The 18615-nt window shown below is 42.7% G+C and overlaps 1 protein-coding gene across 4 annotated transcripts in view; it reads right to left on the reverse strand.

Annotated features, from left to right (window-relative positions):
• col14a1a (collagen, type XIV, alpha 1a) overlaps window positions 1-18615 on the reverse strand; it is a 161131-nt gene that overhangs the window by 81734 nt on the left and 60782 nt on the right. For all 4 annotated transcript variants that reach the window (XM_085291188.1, XM_085291185.1, XM_085291187.1 and 1 more), the window contains 4 exons: window positions 8578-8727; window positions 5562-5678; window positions 1920-2066; window positions 401-475 (listed from right to left, as the gene is read on the reverse strand). In XM_085291188.1, coding sequence (XP_085147314.1) covers window positions 401-475; window positions 1920-2066; window positions 5562-5678; window positions 8578-8727 — 489 coding nt within the window. The remainder of the gene's footprint in view (window positions 1-400; window positions 476-1919; window positions 2067-5561; window positions 5679-8577; window positions 8728-18615) is intronic.

Genomic DNA, 18615 nt, shown 5'->3' on the forward strand with positions numbered 1-18615 from the left:
CTTTCTCTTTGGTATTTCCCTTTTCCTCTCCTCTGGCAGCTCAATCTTTGGCATCATTTTCCCAATATATCCACTAAACACACTCTTCTGTCTCACATTCATTTTCCTAAGTTGCTTCAGTCGCATTTTTCCTGCACACACAGGCAAAATAAGTTCAGATAAGAAGTTCAGCAATTACGTGCGTCAGTTTTACAGAACGCACATGTTTTGTATGTAAACAAACTATTGAGAAGGAATGTATTGGCCATTTTTGTTTTTCAAAGTACACAATGAATACACCAGGTGGGAATAAGGAACAGAAATAAGATGGATGTCATATTTCCTCTAAAAAGACATAATATGTCAACTGCAAGGATTATCCACCACATTGAACATAAGAGTATTAAAAGCTTCATCTCACCCTCTTTGGCTGGTGGGATTGTGGGTGGGGGCTCCGTAGTGGGTGGTTCAGTCGGAGCCTGAGTGGGTGCTGCAACTGGAAGCACGCACAAACACACACAGAGACACAGAGATAGAAGGCAAGGTCATCAATCATGACGACAGTGACAAGTGGCACCATCAATGGGGTCTACATGCAGACCGCAAACACACACTTGTGCATGAGCACACAAACACAGCTGGCACACTGAGACATAGCAGTGGTCTGTTTCTATTAACCTTTCCTCCAGCGATTGAGCTCTGGACCTTTACAGAAAAAAAGATTTCTAATGCAATCTGTAGATATTGTACATACGCAAAACAGCTTCTGTGTTTTATTGAGTTTGTCTTTTGCTCCATTTTGGAATTATTTCAGATTTGAACTTTCTAAATTGCTTCTATACATCCTAAATTGGGGACAGCACAAGTGATTTTTTTTTATCAGTCTAGCATCTATTGTCTGTAAGACTCAAAAACAGCCCCAAGTTAAAGTCTGTGCCTCGGTGTCAGATTACTTACTTTGGAGAAAGTTCTGTCAAACCAGAGAGCAGTAAAGTGAATCATCTCGGAGAGATTTGCTACTGCGCAAAGAAGCGACACACACTTTGTAAAACTGGATGAGATTATCTCAACAAATGTTTCTTCGGCTTCCACACCACACCGCTGTGGTGACAAAACAAAGATATGTAGCCTGCTTGAGAATATCTGCTTGATTGACGCAGCTGTCACTGAATGATAAACAGTGAGGAGTTCAGGTGAAATTCGTGCCTTCGTTACCTGACGCTGTTTCTTGCTTTTATTGTGTCTTTTCACCCTTTGAGCTTTATCGGTTGTTTACAGACTTACACAGATGATATGGAAAGGTGGCTGTTGGCTGTGTGTAAAAGCAACAAGTACAATTTCAAGTACTGAACTTAATATAATTATGACAATTTGTAGTCGATACTTCTCTTTGCTGTGGCTAACAGCTAAAGGTTTTGATACACAGACACACTCGTATTAATTACATTTACAGTGAATACATCAGTGAAATTTCACTTGTCTATAGACCTTCAACTATTTCCAAAACCAAACAGATTAAGTCATCCAACAGATGTCTTGCTACATAGCAATGTGAATATGAGAACATATCTATCTATTCATTTTTTTTGGTATTCCTGGTTTTTACACCAGTCTTCTTGATCCCAGGAGCTGTGTGGTTCACCTCACCTCATTAACAGACCAATGAACTGCACAAACACGATATGTTTTCCGAGAGTGCAACCGAGCAAATTAAAGAAAACCTAAGCTACGAGATGTGCGACGAGATGGCTACAGTGTGCAAAGAGGGAAAAATATACATAAGATGGAGACGTAAAGGATTAACTGATTACATTAGATGAGAAATGAGTAAAAAAGAAATAAGAATAAAACTTGCAACCCCTTTAAAAATGTTCACGATAAATAGAAATGAATGAAATGATCGACAGCTTTGACATAAAACAAACATAAACCCAGCATACGTGTCATGTCAGTGATGGACACAGAGGGTCCCTCCGTTTCTTGTATTTGCGCGTGAACGCTGATCTGGTATTGGCTACTAGGAGTGAGGTCGTAAAAGCAGTGTCGGGAAGCTCCACCTCCCAGCCTCACTTCCTGTCTCTGACCATCTGCAAGGCAACAAGAAATAAAAGAGCTGATTTAGAGTGATTAAAATTCCCAGTAAAAGTCATGCACGCCAAACAGACTGAAATCGCCTGGAGATGCTTTTTAGACGAACTTTTACAAAAGACACACCTTCATTTTCATCTGTGTTCTCAATGAAAATCTAAGATAATATTAATAATGTATTTTCTAGCAGATTAGGGTAAATATAATCAGATTTGAGTCCGGTTTAAGGCTCTGATGAAGCTCAATGTTTTGTTGACTTTACAGAATTAACTGTGATGCATCAAAATGATTCATTCTCAGGCATCTTTTTCATGATGAAAGCACAACACACACACATACACTGGTTGAGAATCCGCCACATGTGCCGCTTTCACTTCACCAAAAAGGTAAGCGAGAAAGTTTTCAAAAAGTGTGGGAAAACATCTTAAATCAACTGAAAATCAAAATAAATCACGTTATTGAGCTCTTTTGTCTTCTCTTGACAATTTCCCCTGGATTGCAGACTGCAAACACGTACTTTGTAGTGTCTGTTTTGACGGGCTGCAGAGCGAGAGGATCACAGAGAAGAAAAGACATGAGAATTTATGTTGGCAGCCCAAAAGGTACAAACTGGAAACTCGCGTATACAGTACACACTCTAATGGCTGCCATTTGTCAGTTTCATTTAGTCTAATTTTATTTCCTAATGTGTCTCTCATCTTGGAGGTTGACAAATTAGCTCCTCCTCCACGCAGGAAGCAGCCATAGATAATAAAGTTTAGGGAAACAGCTGTCGAGGCTCCGCGCGTTTCCACCCGAGAAGGTGTTTAAGCAGCTGGCTGGCTCTGCGTGGATTAAAGTAAATCTCTAAACTTTCGACTTCAACATCCCACCGCTACTCAGGCAGGAGAGGGAGAGAGAGACAAAGACAAATCGAAAAGTTCGCGAGGAAGACGGGAGAGAAATCTCCCTTCTTCCTGCTGTCTTCTTCCCTCGAAAGGCAATGAAATGCGTGCACAAATCACACGCCGAATTTGTTCGTGTCTCTAATACATTTATCAGCCAACGCTAGCTTCCAATTTAGTTTAATCAACAGCAACCACGAACCTGAACGCCGTCGGAAAAATCTATTTTAAAGCAGAGCCAAGATCTGATATACATACACAGTGCATTCCTGTTATTCAGTTTAATTTTAATAAAGCTGCATTCAATTTTGTTGCTGTGCTGTCATTGCTTTGATGTTGTGCACACTGCCTTGCTTGCACACCAAAGCAAATCAAGATCATTGGTAATGGTATTAGTCACACCTGCGGTTTCTTTCCCATGGCAAATCAAATGGGTGGAACCCATTTACCAACTACGAATCTCACTGAACGGCAATCAAGGAATAAATGACAGGATATTTTCAGGCTTAATGTAAACCCATGAAGCACATACGGTAGTCCAACCTGCCTGCTACAATATGTTTTGATTTTTACTGCACTGATATTTCAAAAATAACCCTGTGGACTAAGCAGTGACACTTGCCTACACTAACAAATTATTTTGAGGATGACCACAAATCTATACAGCAATTTCTACATGATAGCCATCTCTGAAAAATATCAGGAGGGCTTTAGATTTTATATGAACTTGTGGGATAGCCCCCTGAGGACGAATAAAAATAAAGCTCCGACTTGAAATTGTTCACTGTGATAGGATGAGTACCAAACTTCTCGGTCAACACAACGTGGGTTTTATATTTTTGTCAAACTATCACAAAGCTGGGGTTAAACACAACTTTTTTCCTTGGCTGATTCTATTTAACTAAAACATATTTTTCCACTTTCTCCTTTTTGTGCGCCCTCCTCCCTTTGCTTCAACCCCCTTTCTTCCTCCAGCTCCCTTTTTCCATTGATTAATAAGGTGATCTGTGTATTAAACAGCGTCTAAAGGTCACATTCTGTGTCTTTCCTGGTCTCATTTCTGCTGCGATGACATGCGCGATTCTCAAAGCAGTTTCCTCCCATGTCATTTATCGAGCATATCATATCTCCCCTTCCCTTCTGCAAATAGCAAGATTTACGATGATCCCTCACAGCAGAAACCAGTGCCATGTGAGAATGAAACAAATATAACACGTATTTCCCCAGTTGTTCATATCAATATAAATCAACATGAATGTGAAAGGTACCCGTAACCAGTACACGTGTCCTGAGCTGACTGGTCTTTGTGTTAATAATAAACAGAGGAGACATTTTCACGAGGATACTGCAAACCTTTGAGGACACACATTCAAAAGGTCGGAGCCTGAATCCAGCTGCATCACCGCATAGCACAACTCTAGTAAAGAGTTTGATTTACTGACTGAACTGTATTCCAGATACTTAACTGGCAAAAATATTGTTTCTCACATGTTGGGACAACTGGGGGGTGCACAGTAAAAATGTACGTATTGACTATGTGTCTCTGCAGAGAACTCCTGCTTGTTTCTGGGATGAAGTTTTATTACAGTAAAGGTGAGGTGGGGTTCAGACCATATTTCAGAGAGTGAGCAGCTTGTAACAGGTCAAATTACCAATGGACTAAATTAAAATAATTACACTTTTCACAGATACAAGTATATGCCAGTATACAATATAATTAAGGTCTCAGTCACACAGGTCTGGAGATGAGTCGGCAACCATCCGATTGCATGATGTTGCTGGCTGCTGCTGTTATCATCCCATTCCAACACGTTCTCGACCCAAAACGTAACGTACGACGCTATGTGACAAATCCTCGGTATGTTACGCTCTCGGAAACATGAGAACAGTTTGGAATTAATCAACACATGTATATTTATTTTACTTCCTCATCATTAATCACTTTGGAAAACACTATCTAAGCCGATTAAGACTGTGGTTAAGGTTAGGATTAAGGTTAGGGTTAGAGCTGGAATACACGGCTGGAATGTGTGTTACTGCCGGGAGCGTCATTCTGTTAGACTCCATCCGCAATCTGGCGCGTACCATAGGGATGCAGAAGGTTACCTTTCTCGTTCCTGTGGGACGCCTCAGGACGTAACTAATTGTCGGTATGTTACGTGTTGGGAATTAGAACAGTCTCCCCATTCATGTAATCTTAGAGCCTGGTTACCGTGTGAGAGACCGACTTGTCAGCAAACACTTGCAAACCACTTGCCAAGTGGTACTGAACTGGTCACCTTGAAATAAAAGTTGCACCTTTTGAAATCTGTTGATTGAAGCAGGAAGGCACCTTCCTAATTCAATCAACTTTAACTTTGATGGCAACCATTCTCTGTCTCCAGTTTGCAAGGCATTCAGAGAGTAAATGGTGAGTGTTTGTAGACATGTGCAAACACTTGCAAACCACACAGCAATCTGCTAACAAGCAAAGCAAACACAGGGAAAGTTTTTGGTGCAGCACCCTCAGCTAGCAACCACTCGCTAACTGGGTGGAGAATACACATTCTTCCCTAGTGAATGGAGGTTGCCAGAGGGTTGTTGACAGGTCTTAAGAGTAAAAGTACTTACTGAGTGTGGACTGTATAGAGATTCTGTATATTGTAGTATGTAGAAGAGGCTGCCACTGAACACACATGCTGTTGGGTCGCACCTGGTAGGCTGACAAGCCAGACACACCAAGGAATACTAGAGAGAAACAAAGAGTTGTAGAGATGATAGAAAGGTCAGATTAACCTCTAGTTTTCAATTTCCAATACACTCACTAATATGCATTTCGTAATGTCTCTCTCTCTCTCTCTCTCTCTCTCTCCGACACGCACGCACGCACACACACACTATTACTTCCTGCTGTCCCCAGCCCTTCCACGCACCAAACAATGAAGAGTTTAAGTAGGAGAAATTTTGAAATCCCCAAACAGAAAGCTCTTTTGCAAAGCACTTTAAGGGAAATGTAAACAGTTATTAGTGTTTCGGACAAAATGAATTGTCTGGATTATGTATGAAACAGAAAAGTGGTCAGAACATTAACAGTGCACCAAGTGTAAATAGTCTAAAACTTTCAGCTGGGTAGATGTTAAAATAAATCATTAAGTAACAAAATTAGTCAGCGTTGATGTGTCTTGTGGGGGAACAAGAGACATTATGCAGTGAAATGCAAAACAGCTGAGCAGTTTTAATAGCTGAAACTTGTTTGGTAGTGTTATTTGAGTGTACCACAGGCAAGCAAACCTCCCTGGAGTCACTCTCTCTTCTGTTTTCCTCTCTCTCCCTCTCTCGCTCACTCTTGTTCTTTCCTCCTTGTTAACAGAATTTGCTGATGATATAAAATAAACTCGGCTCTTGTGCCAGTAAATGGATATTTTATGCCGGGACCATATGGCAGGTGCCTTATTTTAAATACTTTTGAATAATGCATAGGGCAACCCATCATTTCTATTAATAATATGCAAAGATGCACATAAACTTACTCTCATACATACAAACATGCAACATTCACGGGGCACTGGAAGACACCTACAAGCTGGTGCTGATGCACATGTGGGTGCAGCAGCATGCAGATAAACACTGCGTTAAAATAATGTCTGATTTTGGCTTCCTTTGCTACAACTTGGATGAAAAAAAGTCTTTGCACCCAAAGGAAAAGTATATATTTAGTTGATTCAGGATGTTTCTCATCATGCCTTTCTTTTCATACTGGAAAGTTTGAGTCAAACCTCTCTTTTTCTTCTGCAAAACATCATGAGACTCTTCTGCAGTCTTGTGCTAACCTATATGATAAAAGCTCCAGCACCCAATTTCAAAATATATTAGGCTTTGTCTGAGGGAAACAAGTTAATTTCATTCACTGGTCCTACGGGTACTAAATTTGCTTTTTATGCTACATGTTAGTATGTGCAAATTACTTGTGCAAACATGCCATATAACCTTCTGTTGATGAGGCTGCCATGAATGCAGTGTGCCCGGGGAAATATGACACTATAGCCACCTTATTAAAATGACAAATGATTCCATGCACTTCCCTTTATAAATCAGGGTTCCCCCAGAGAAGACCAAACTACTGGCAATGAATTTAACTAAGCACTGTGTAACATGGGGAAATGCGATACATCTGAAAATGTATCGGCACATTGAGAATTGATTGCATCTCATATGTGTTCTGTTTAATATTTAGTGATGAGATATTTTCTTGATCCCTGGCCAACAGTGTAGAAAAACTAATTACAGCATGAAAAACAGTACTACAAGCATAATGCGGTAGATAGCATGGATCCCAAAAGAGTAACATGTGGATAAAGTTGAAAAACAAAATACATGCATTCTGTTAGTCCTGAAGTCACTGCTAAAAATTTGTTGCCACGCCGGTGTCAGAGTGTAAAGTTTATATATGGAAGGTGGTATAATTTGCATCCCAGTGCCTCGTGTTTTATCTTTCTCTCTTTGTGAAAGCATCTTTCATTATGAGTGCTTTATATAGACAGGAAGGCGTGAGGGAGTTGTAAGTCATCCTACTGGGGCACAGAGAAAAACAGATGAAGGATGGCACATCACTGCAGCACAAATTAATAAAAAGAAATCAAAAGCAGCCCATTTATTTGCAGGTGATGTGCAACTTGATTAATCACTCGGCTTTACGTGTCTCAGCACTTTGCTTCAGAGGGAAATAGTGTGGTGATGACCTATTAAAACTACAGTATAAGCTTATTTGTATTTACCCCACCACTTGAAATTAGACCTTAAACCTAGAAAACCGCAATAGATTTTGAGAGAGGGATGATAGGGCAGTTTTCTGAAAACTCACATGACTACACAGAAACATAAAGAAAAAAAAAACTAAAAAGACAACATAAATGAAAGCATGCATGCAGTGCTTTTTAACTTTTCTCTTTTCTCTCGGTGTCTCAGCCTCCCACTCTCTTCATCTATTTGTTTTAGATGAAAGAAGCATTAAAGCCTGCATTAGTTCTTACTGCGCCTACTGATACCAAATCTATATGCAAAAGAGATTGTTCTCACCGCCTGCAAGGAAAATATTAATATCCATCTGTCTGTTTGCCAAAGTCTCAATGGAAATTAGAGAGTATGATATCAGCAGGTGTTTAATATGCATGTTGTACCTTCCCCACTTTCCTTAAACTACTTTGCTTTTCTGCTGCCGTCTAATTGCCACACAACGTTTTGTGGCAAATTTATAATTAAAAAATTTCCAGCTGGTGGTGACATCCCAATAAAGCTCCTTTATTCATAGGGGGTTGCTGTGCCAACCCCTTGTGCATGTTTGATTTGGTAGATTTTTACACCAGATGCCCTTTCTGACACAACCCCAAAGGGATTTGTGTTTCCTCCCGGGATCAAAACAGACATCTTTCACTTGGTAGGCGAATGAGTAAATCCCCGAAAAATATAATAACTTCCCAAAAGTAAGTCAATGTTTTTTCAATGAAAGTGCAATTTAAAATTATGCTTGCATATGTTCACAATCTTATGGTAATGAACTGTAACAGCCAAGAGACTGTGAGGGATAACGAGTTCCTCAGCATTTACATTTCTGTGCTGTTACTTGCAGGTTTATGAGAAGGACACTTACATGTCTTGGCATTTATTAGCTGTGGCTCACTTTCTCCTGCAGGGTAGGAAGCCTTGACTCGGACACTGTACTCTGTCCCACTTTGTAGATTGACAATAAGCATGGAGTTCACATCTTCATCCACTGTTGTCTCCAATACTGGACCGTGAACTGAGAAGAAGACACATACACACTGGTGTAAAAAGGAAACAAACAATGATAAACGTTTTTGATTTTTTTAAGGCACACGCTACAAACAAGATAAACACAAAGATATGACTCAGCCGACTCAGGAGGGGAAAGCAGTACTCTACTTGGACTGTGTATAGTGTGGGTGGAGCACTGATGACTTCAACTGAGGACACTGTTGGATGGTGGAAGGAATACTTCAAGGAATTCCTTAATCCCACTGACAAGTCTTCTGTAGCGTAAGCAGCGTCTGGAGACAAGGCGGACAACTGATACAGTGGGGCAAAAAAGTATTTAGTCAGCCACCGATTGTGCAAGTTCCCCCACTTAAAATGATGACAGAGGTCAGTAATTTGCACCAGAGGTACACTTCAACTGTGAGAGACAGAATGTGAAAAAAAAAATCCATGAATCCACATGATAGGATTTGTAAAGAATTTATTCGTAAATCAGGGTGGAAAATAAGTATTTGGTCACCTCAAACAAGGAAAATCTCTGGCTCTCACAGACCTGTAACGTCTTCTGTAAGAAGCTTTTCTGTCCCCCACTCGTTACCTGTATGAATGGCACCTGTTTGAACTCATCATCTATATAAAAGACACCTGTCCACAGCCTCAAACAGTCAGACTCCAAACTCCGCCATGGCCAAGACCAAAGAGCTTTCGAAGGACACCAGGAAAAGTATTGTAGACCTGCACCAGACTGGGAAGAGTGAATCTACAATAGGCAAGCAGCTTGGTGTGAAAAAATCAACTGTGGGAGCAATCATCAGAAAATGGAAGACATACAAGACCACTGATAATCTCCCTCGATCTGGGGCTCCACGCAAGATCTCATCCCGTGGGGTCAAAATGATCATGAGAACGGTGAGCAAAGATCCCAGAACCACACGGGGGGACCTGGTGAATGACCTGCAGAGAGCTGGGACCAAAGTAACAAAGGTCACCATCAGTAACACACTACAACGGCAGGGAATCAAATCCCGCAGTGCCAGACGTGTTCCGCTGCTGAAGCCAGTGCATGTCCAGGCCCGTCTGAAGTTTGCCAGAGAGCACATGGATGATACAGCAGAGGATTGGGAGAATGTCATGTGGTCAGATGAAACCAAAGTAGAACTTTTTGGTATAAACTCAACTCGTCGTGTTTGGAGGAAGAAGAATACTGAGTTGCATCCCAAGAACACCATACCTACTGTGAAGCATGGGGGTGGAAACATCATGCTATGGGGCTGTTTTTCTGCCAAGGGGACAGGACGACTGATCCGTGTTAAGGACAGAATGAATGGGGCCATGTATCGTGAGATTTTGAGCCAAAACCTCCTTCCATCAGTGAGAACTTTGTAGATGAAACGAGGCTGGGTCTTCCAACATGACAATGATCCAAAACACACCGCCCGGGCAACAAAGGAGTGGCTCCGTAAGAAGCATTTGAAAGTCCTGGAGTGGCCTAGCCAGTCTCCAGACCTCAACCCCATAGAAAATCTGTGGCGGGAGTTGAAAGTCTGTGTTGCTCGGCGACAGCCCCAAAACATCACTGCTCTCGAGAAGATCTGCATGGAGGAATGGGCCAAAATACCAGCTACTGTGTGTGCAAACCTGGTAAAGACCTATAGTAAACGTTTGACCTCTGTTATTGCCAACAAAGGTTATGTTACAAAGTATTGAGTTGTATTTTTGTTATTGACCAAATACTTATTTTCCACCCTGATTTACGAATAAATTCTTTACAAATCCTACCATGTGGATTCATGGATTTGTTTTTCACATTCTGTCTCTCACAGTTGAAGTGTACCTCTGGTGCAAATTACTGACCTCTGTCATCATTTTAGGTGGGGGAACTTGCACAATCGGTGGCTGACTAAATACTTTTTTGCCCCACTGTATATCTCCGGGGGTGAGGTCACTGAGGCAGTTAAACAATTTCTTAGTGGCAAGGCTCCTGGGGTGGACGAGGTTCGCCCTGAGTTCCTGAAGGCTCTGGATGTTGTGGGGCTGTCTTGGTTGACGTGCCTCTGCAATGTTGCTTGGAGATCAGAGGAAGTACTTTTGGATTGGCAGACTGGGCTGGTGGTTCTCATCTTCATGAAAGGGGACCGGAGGGTGTGTCCAACTAAAGGGAGATCAAACTCCTCAGCCTGCCCGGGAAAGTCATGGTGCTGAAAACGAGAGTCCGTCCGTCAGTCGAACCTCAGATACCGGAGGAACAAAGCGGTTTTCAGTCGCGAAACACTGGACCGGGTCTTTTAAAGGTTTGCCCAACCAGTCTACGTGCGTTTTGTGGAATTGGAGAAAGCATTCGACTGTGTCCCTCAGGGAGGTGCTTTGGGTGTATGGGGTGTTTGGCTCATTGCTACTGGCAATTCAATCCTTAAACAACCGTTGCAGGAGCTTGGTCCTCCATTCCTTTTGGAGCCAGTTCGAGCATTTGACTAGAATGTCTCTTTGGCATCTACTGGGTGAGGTATTCCACTGGGAGGAGGCCCTGGGGGCAGATCTAGGACACGCTGGACAGATTATATGTGTCAGCTGGCCTGGGAACACCTTAATATTCCCCCTGAAAAGCTGGAGGAGCTGGGCAGGGAGAGGGAGGTCTGGGCTTCTCTGCTTAGGCTGCTGCCCCTGCCTGGCCCAGATAAGTGGAAAAAAAGTGATGGATGGATGGATGGAAGTCAAAACCAACTATTCGAGTATCTTCGAGTAAACTGAGCCTCTAACAGTATAATATTAGAATGACAATAATTCCTTTCTACATTTTAATATAAAATAATGTTTCCCTATATTTCATGTGTCATGAAATATATCAAATGCTTTCAGCATGGATTGAATCAAGACATATAATACACATTTAAGCCCCTGAATGTTGTTTTGGTTTAGCACTATATAAATAAACCTGAATTTAATTATATACACAAACACACGAAGCGATGCCCTCAACTTGACTACTAAATTAAAAACAAAGACATAATAGTAACATTCTGTATTAATGCAGCTTTCCCAGATAACTGCTGCAAAGTGTTTTACAAAATAATAACAACCTTGAATACAGAGATTAAAGATTTAAATTAAAAATGAAACAAATACAATAGAATAAATAAATAAAAACAGATAAATACAGACAGAGTAGCAATTATTTTTACAGCACACAGCCCACTGGAACAATGTGAAGGGAAATAAGCTGTGTGTTTGCATGTGTGCTGTGCATTTTAATCATTTGCTAAACTTAGTGTGTTTATACCTGTATTAAGTATATGGTAGCTGTATAGCTGCGTGTGTGTAGGAAGGCACACACAGACACTTTTCTTCCCTCCATGGCTCTTACCGTGAAAACAGCAGCCTGCTGAAAATTATTTCTCTTCAATACAATTTCCTAAAATCAGCAGTCTGTCCTGCTTAAAGCTGGATCCTCAGAGACACAGTAATTGTGTTTAGATGACTAAAAACAGACATGGAAAGGAAAAATGGAAAAAAACCTGTTTTGTTTTGGAAAGATGAAACAATTAGAACTAGAGAAGCAGTATGACAGTGAAAATGGGCTTTTGATGATGCCTCAAGACAAAAAATAAATAAATGAGTTAGGGTAACGTCTTATTTTAGTGCCAAATGGTGACATTTGCTTTGAACTTCATTTTAAAAGAAAAACTAAGAAGCCACTATCAGGAAAACCAAAACACCTTGAGAGCCTTTTGTTTTGTCAGACATTATGTGTCTGTCACAGATTTTTCAGTGTTGGGTCCTTAACAATCAGCTATACACGATATAAAACACACACACGCACGCACGCACGCACGCACGCACGCGCGCGCACACGCACACACACACACACACACACACACACACACACACACACACACACACACACAGAGGATACTTTCTTAGGTTCCCCTTGCTAGTGTTGCAGCTTTAAGGCAGGGATGACTCCTGGAGTTGCTTTCTCACTGTTTATGCTTTATTTCACAATCCGATCATAACAAAAACATACAGCAGCTCCTCTCCGACTCCTAGCCCTTTTCTGCGGTGGGTAAAGAACCACTCCAAAACCCCTTCAAGGAACATATGTACAAAAGAGTTTTCCTAACACACCAATGGGGCGTTCAATGCCATCTGGTTAATATGAGTACTCTGGCAGAATAACAGTTCAAATGAAAAATATACCAGAACAAACAAGCAACCAAAAAAGAAGTGTGGGGTACCTTTGAACCAATGAACAAAGTATAACCATTTATACTTTTTAACATAACCCAGCCCCGTCGATATGTGTATCTCTCACACTCTCCCCCACTCGAGAAATGTCGTCCCGACATAAATGTACCTTATAATCGACAATCCATAGAGAACAATAGAATGGCATGGACTATGTACCAGGTTACATTACACCCTTTTTTTTTTTTTTAAGTTACCCAAACTACCGTGCACTGTAGTTGTGTATACTCCTGATATAATCAGTTCAGCTTTTTTTTTTTTTTTTTGTCCACAATTCAATCTATCAAATTACCATGCTATTTGTACTCTCCTGTAAAGGCATTAACTTTGTCCACATCTCATCTGAACACTAAGCATCTTCCCTTTACTCATACACATGTTCGGCCTGCAATCCATGTGTCACAATATTTCAATCAACATAGGTACATTTGTTACAATCTGAAATAGGGGTACCAAGTGTAAACATTATATCTTCCCCTTTTACCAAGGTCGCCAGTAACCTTGAATATTCACACATTTGGTGGCCACTATTCTTTCTTCAAGACTTGGTTGTCCAAGTTTACTATAGGTCAAAGTCTGTGGTCTCCTCCTTTCTCTCTTTGGGTATGGACTTGGCTGGTCTGTTTCCAAAGCCTCTTCGACATCAGAGCTGCTGTCCACCTCCCCTGCCCCCACAATAGCCACATCCTCTGGTTCCCTATTGTCCATTTTCTCCTCATCAGCTTGGCTGGGGTCCCCCTGGCCATCTCCTGACATGTGAGGAAGCTCATCTGGCTCACCCCCGTCCCTTAGTGGCATAAACTCTGCCGCTGTGGGGTCCAATGTAGGTGAACACTGAGGCTCAGGATAAGGCCAGGTGAAAACCGCATCAGAAAACTCATCTGTGTCCTCCTCCTCCTCACTCCCCACTTGTGTCGGAGTCATGCATGTTTGTTTCCGTTTGTTATATTGTCTTTTCCTTGTTTTAGTACTAGTTACAGTTGCCTCCTTATCTGCTGGGAGCGGAAGAAAATCGCAAGGCAACAACATATTCCTGTGCAAAATCCTTGTCCTGCCTTTACCATTCTCTGGCTCTAACTCAAACACAGGACTGTCCTCTCCCTTTTGTCTTTTAATGATGTAGATGTTGTCTTCCCAATAGGAGCGGATTTTACCTGGCCCACCCCTCTCCACAACATTTCTAACAAGGACACGACTCCCTATTTGAAGTGGTGGACCATGCACACTTTTGTTGTACTGCCTTTTACCTCGGTCAGCTGACTTAGCTGCATTTTTGGAGGCGACAGTGTAAGCTTCAGCCATTCTCCTTCTCCATCTGTCCACATAGTCCTGGTAGGAGCCTGAACTGTCCTCCTGCTCAATGCCAAAGAGAAGGTCAACTGGTAACCGTGGTGACCTACCAAACATTAGGAGAAAAGGAGGGTAGCCAGTGGCCTCATTAACAGTACAATTGTAGGCATGTACAACTTTATGGAGGTGGCTTTTCCAGTCTCTTTTCTGTTCCTCTGTTAGTGTTCTTAACATCGAGAGCAAGGTCCTGTTGAATCTTTCGGTCTGCCCATTTCCTTGTGGGTGATAAGGAGTAGTGTGTGACCCTTTAACACCAGCCAGTTCTTTTAAATGGTGCAATAGTCTATTCTCAAACTCTCGCCCCAAATCGTGGTGTAGTTTTTCTGGAAAACCAAACCTGAGACAATAATCATTGAATAGTTTTTCTGCTACAGTCTTAGCTGTCTTATTTGTAGTTGCGTAGGCCTGAGCGAAGCGGGTGTAGTGGTCCATAACTACAAGTATGTATTCACACCCCCCCTTGCATTGCTCCAGGTGCAAAAAGTCAACTGAAACCAACTGAAATGGATGAGTGGTCTCTATGCTCAACATAGGTGCCCGTGCCTGTCTGTTTGGCTTCCTCTGTTTGAGACACTCACAAACATTACTGACAAAGTGTTCAATGTCTCTTTGCATCTTAGGCCAGAAGAAACGATCCCTAATTAAATTTAGGGTCCTTTCTGATCCCAAGTGGCCCATCTGTTGGTGTAGTTCTTTGAGCACTAGTGGGTGGTAAACTGAGGGGAGAACTAGTTGTTTTTTGTGTCGAGTCTCTCTGAACATAGTTCCATCCTCTCTGATTTTCAGTTTGCTCCACTCTCTAGCCAATGCTTTAAACTCAGTGCTCTCAGTCTTAATTTCCTGTGTGGTGGGCCTTTTGTTTTGCACTACAGACTCGTACATTTTACCTATCACGGGGTCTTGCCGCTGTGCTGCACAGATTTCCTCTCTCGGTATTGGCTGAATCATGTCCAGCAGTTCCTCTGCTTGTGTTTGATGCTGAAGGGTGTGGAAGGAGACAGCGTTAAACATTAGAGCTTCTGTTTGCTGCACTAATATGCCCTGCTGTGAGGCTACAACCACGTCCTGGCTAACCGTCTGTGTACAGCAGTTCATATAGTCCTCAAAATCGAGGGGCATCCTGGATAAAAAATCTGCATCTGCATTTGTTTTTCCTGGCCTGTATTTTATCGTAAAGTTGAAATCTGCGAGCTCAGCCACCCAACGCTGACCTGATGCATTCAACTTTGCTGTCGTTAACACATAGGTGAGTGGATTATTATCTGTATAAACCACAAACGATGGCGCATGCAGCAAATAATCTCTGAAGCGCTCACAGACAGCCCATTTGAGAGCTAAAAACTCCAGTTTGCCAGCATGCATATGGTAATTTTTTTCTGGCGGCGTTAACGTTCTAGATCCATAAGCTATGACTCTTAACTTGCCATTACTGCGCTGGTAGAGCACTGCTCCTAACCCTGCTTGAGAAGCATCAGTATGAAGCACAAATGGTTGGTCTAGATCAGGGTAGCCTAGGATCGGAGGACTGGCCAGTTTATTGACTAAGTAAGACAAAACCTGATGGTGTGACTCTGTCCATTTCACAGGGGCTGATGAAGGCAACTGTCCTTTAGCCTGTTTGTTTTTCTCCTTCCTTCCTTCTCTTGTTCTGTGTTTTTAAGTCCTGTGGGCTACTTTTAGCATTTGTTTGGGCTGCTAGCAGTTCATACAAAGGTTTGGCGATACGTGAAAAGTCCTGTATATAGGCTCTATAATAAGATAGGAAGCCCAAAATCTGTCTCACTTCCCCCACTGTACTAGGGTGTTTCTCTTTAAGTGACATCACGGAGGCGACTTCTGCTGGATCCATACTATGGCCATCTTTTGACACCACTCTACCCAAAAACCTGACCTTAGGCTTGAACAGTTCACATTTCTTAGCAGTAAGTTTGACCCCATGTCTCTGATACCTTTGTAGCACGGCTCTTACATGCTCAACATGGTCCTCAAAAGATTTACTGTGGACCAAATTGTCATCAAGGTACGGTAGACAGATATCATCACGCAGACCCCAAAGACACTCCTCCATGCTCCTCTGGAACTCTGCTGGGGCGGAGCTGAGTCCAAATGGGATTCTAACCCACTGGTATAAACCCCAGGGGGTGATGAATGCAGTGAGTGGCTGACTGTCTTCGTCTAGGAATCCTTGATGATAAGCCTTTCCCTGGTCTAGTACTGTAAACCAGGAGCTACCAGTAAGGCTGTCCAACATGTCCTGTATCCTGGGAATAGGATGTCTGTCAGGCACCGATTTGCGATTAAGTTCTCGATAATCCACACAAAGTCTGAGGTCACCGGACTTTTTCCTAACACAGACTATCGGTGACGAATAAGGCGACTTGGATTTTGTAACCCACCCCCTATTGATCAAGTCTTGCAGGTAAGCTTTTACTTCCTGATGCAGAGGTTTAGGCACACTATTGTAAGTCTTTTGAACTGGTGTTTGGTCGTTGAGGGTAATGTGCATCCGAAGGCTAGGAATGCAGCCTACATCATTTTCGTCTTTTGCAAAAGCTTTGCATTCCTCCCTAAGCATCATCCTCACCGCCGACTGTTGGCCACTCGTTAGATGGTCTAGAACTACAGGGGGATCCCAAACACCACTTGTCTCACCTGTGGGGGCTAATGGGACTTCGACACCTGCATCGTCTGCTGTTTTAGTTGTTGGAGTTTCTACAGGTTTTAGGGCAGCTGGGTATATTGCTTTTACGCCCTCAATGTGCCCCAGGACCACACGCGGATCTACAGTAATATTATGGCATGTGGTATTTGTGACAGATACTGGGACCATGGCTGAGTTGCCCCTTTTTACTTTAAACAATACTTCCTGCAAATGAAGCCCCTCAGGCAGGCTGGGGTTCAGAACAGGACAAAATAACATTACAGTGTCCTCGTCAGCCTGTATGCGTGTGCGACAGCGAATGGTAGTAGCTTCACTAGGGCCTAAAACAACTTTACTCCGCCCTGTCTTGACTTGGATCTCTTCCGCAGCTGTTCGATGTGTCTCTATCAACTGGATAAAAGTCTTAGCAGATCCGACGTCAATACCAAAAGCACTACTCACAATATTTGCAGCACAGTCACTGTTTTTAACACCCTGTTGTTTAAGTTGCTCGTTGATGATTTCTTCTATAACATTGTATCCAATAATGGGATCCTGAGCTACATTTGGGTCACTAGAGACCAATACGGGCACTAGGAGACTCGAGCTGGTCGTCTCCACCCCCGTCAGTCTAAACTCTACAGGGACCCACCCCATAAATGGTATCTCTGTCTGATTAGCTGCGAGCCCATTTAATGGTTCTGAACCTAAGAGTTCATCTATCCCCCTGATAGTGGTGTGAGGTAAGTGCTCGACTCTCCAGTTCTCATTTATTACGGTAGCCTGTGCACCCGTGTCCCACAATGCGGTGACTGGTACATTGTCAAAGGTGCATCTCACCATTTTTCGTCTACCAATCAGCTTCACTAATTTTTGTCCTTGCTTATCTGATAGAAGGTCAGAATATCCCATGTATGACAACCACCCCTTTTTCTCTCTTTCCCTCAAATGTTGTTCAACTAGCCTCACCGCTTTACATACATGTTTGTGATGGTGCCAGTGTTGTCCCTGACAGGCTTTAGAACAGTAACTGACAGATGAGCAGCCTGCACACCTCTGGAGTGGGGTGCTGACCGACTCTCTCTGGTGGCAGCAACCACAGCGGCGGGACTCCTGATGTGGCGGTGGGGTCACTGCTGGTCCCGTAGCAGTGGCCCTCTGGCGTTTCCCTGCAGCTGAAGTGGAGCTCGGCATCCTCTGGAGATGTGGCCAGGCTGGCCACACTTAAAGCAGTGGGTGCAGTTGTCTCCCTCTCCGTTGCTCTGGCAGGTCCTGCAGCCTTTCTTCCTCCAGGTACCCGCGGCAGCATCTGATGTCCTCTTTGTAGTCTGCGACTTGCCAGCGTTTAGGGAAGCAAGAACCATCTGCCTCACCTCTGCAACCTCGTTCCGCAGCTCTTTCACCAGGTCGTGCATTTCGGGTGGAGGATGATTTTTCTTGTCTTCCTTGGTGGCGGGGATCTGTGAGCTGCTGCGTGGTTCATCCCTAGTATGTAGCTCATTGATTCTTGGTGGTTTTGTATTGTTCCTCTTTAACTTGTTCAGTCTTTCTGTCTCGAGATTGGCAGCTTCATTTAGTTTCTCAATCAGCATTTCATCAGTCACATCTGGGTTGTCAAGAAGGGCTTTAATCTGGAACTTTATGTTGTCATTTTGCAGCCCAGTACCCACTGATCTCAAA

This window comes from Mchenga conophoros, linkage group LG11 (genome assembly GCF_057382185.1).
Source record: "Mchenga conophoros isolate Kocher_MC1m ecotype Shallow Benthic linkage group LG11, M_conophoros_male_GT1.1, whole genome shotgun sequence".
Classification (NCBI taxonomy): domain Eukaryota; kingdom Metazoa; phylum Chordata; class Actinopteri; order Cichliformes; family Cichlidae; genus Mchenga; species Mchenga conophoros.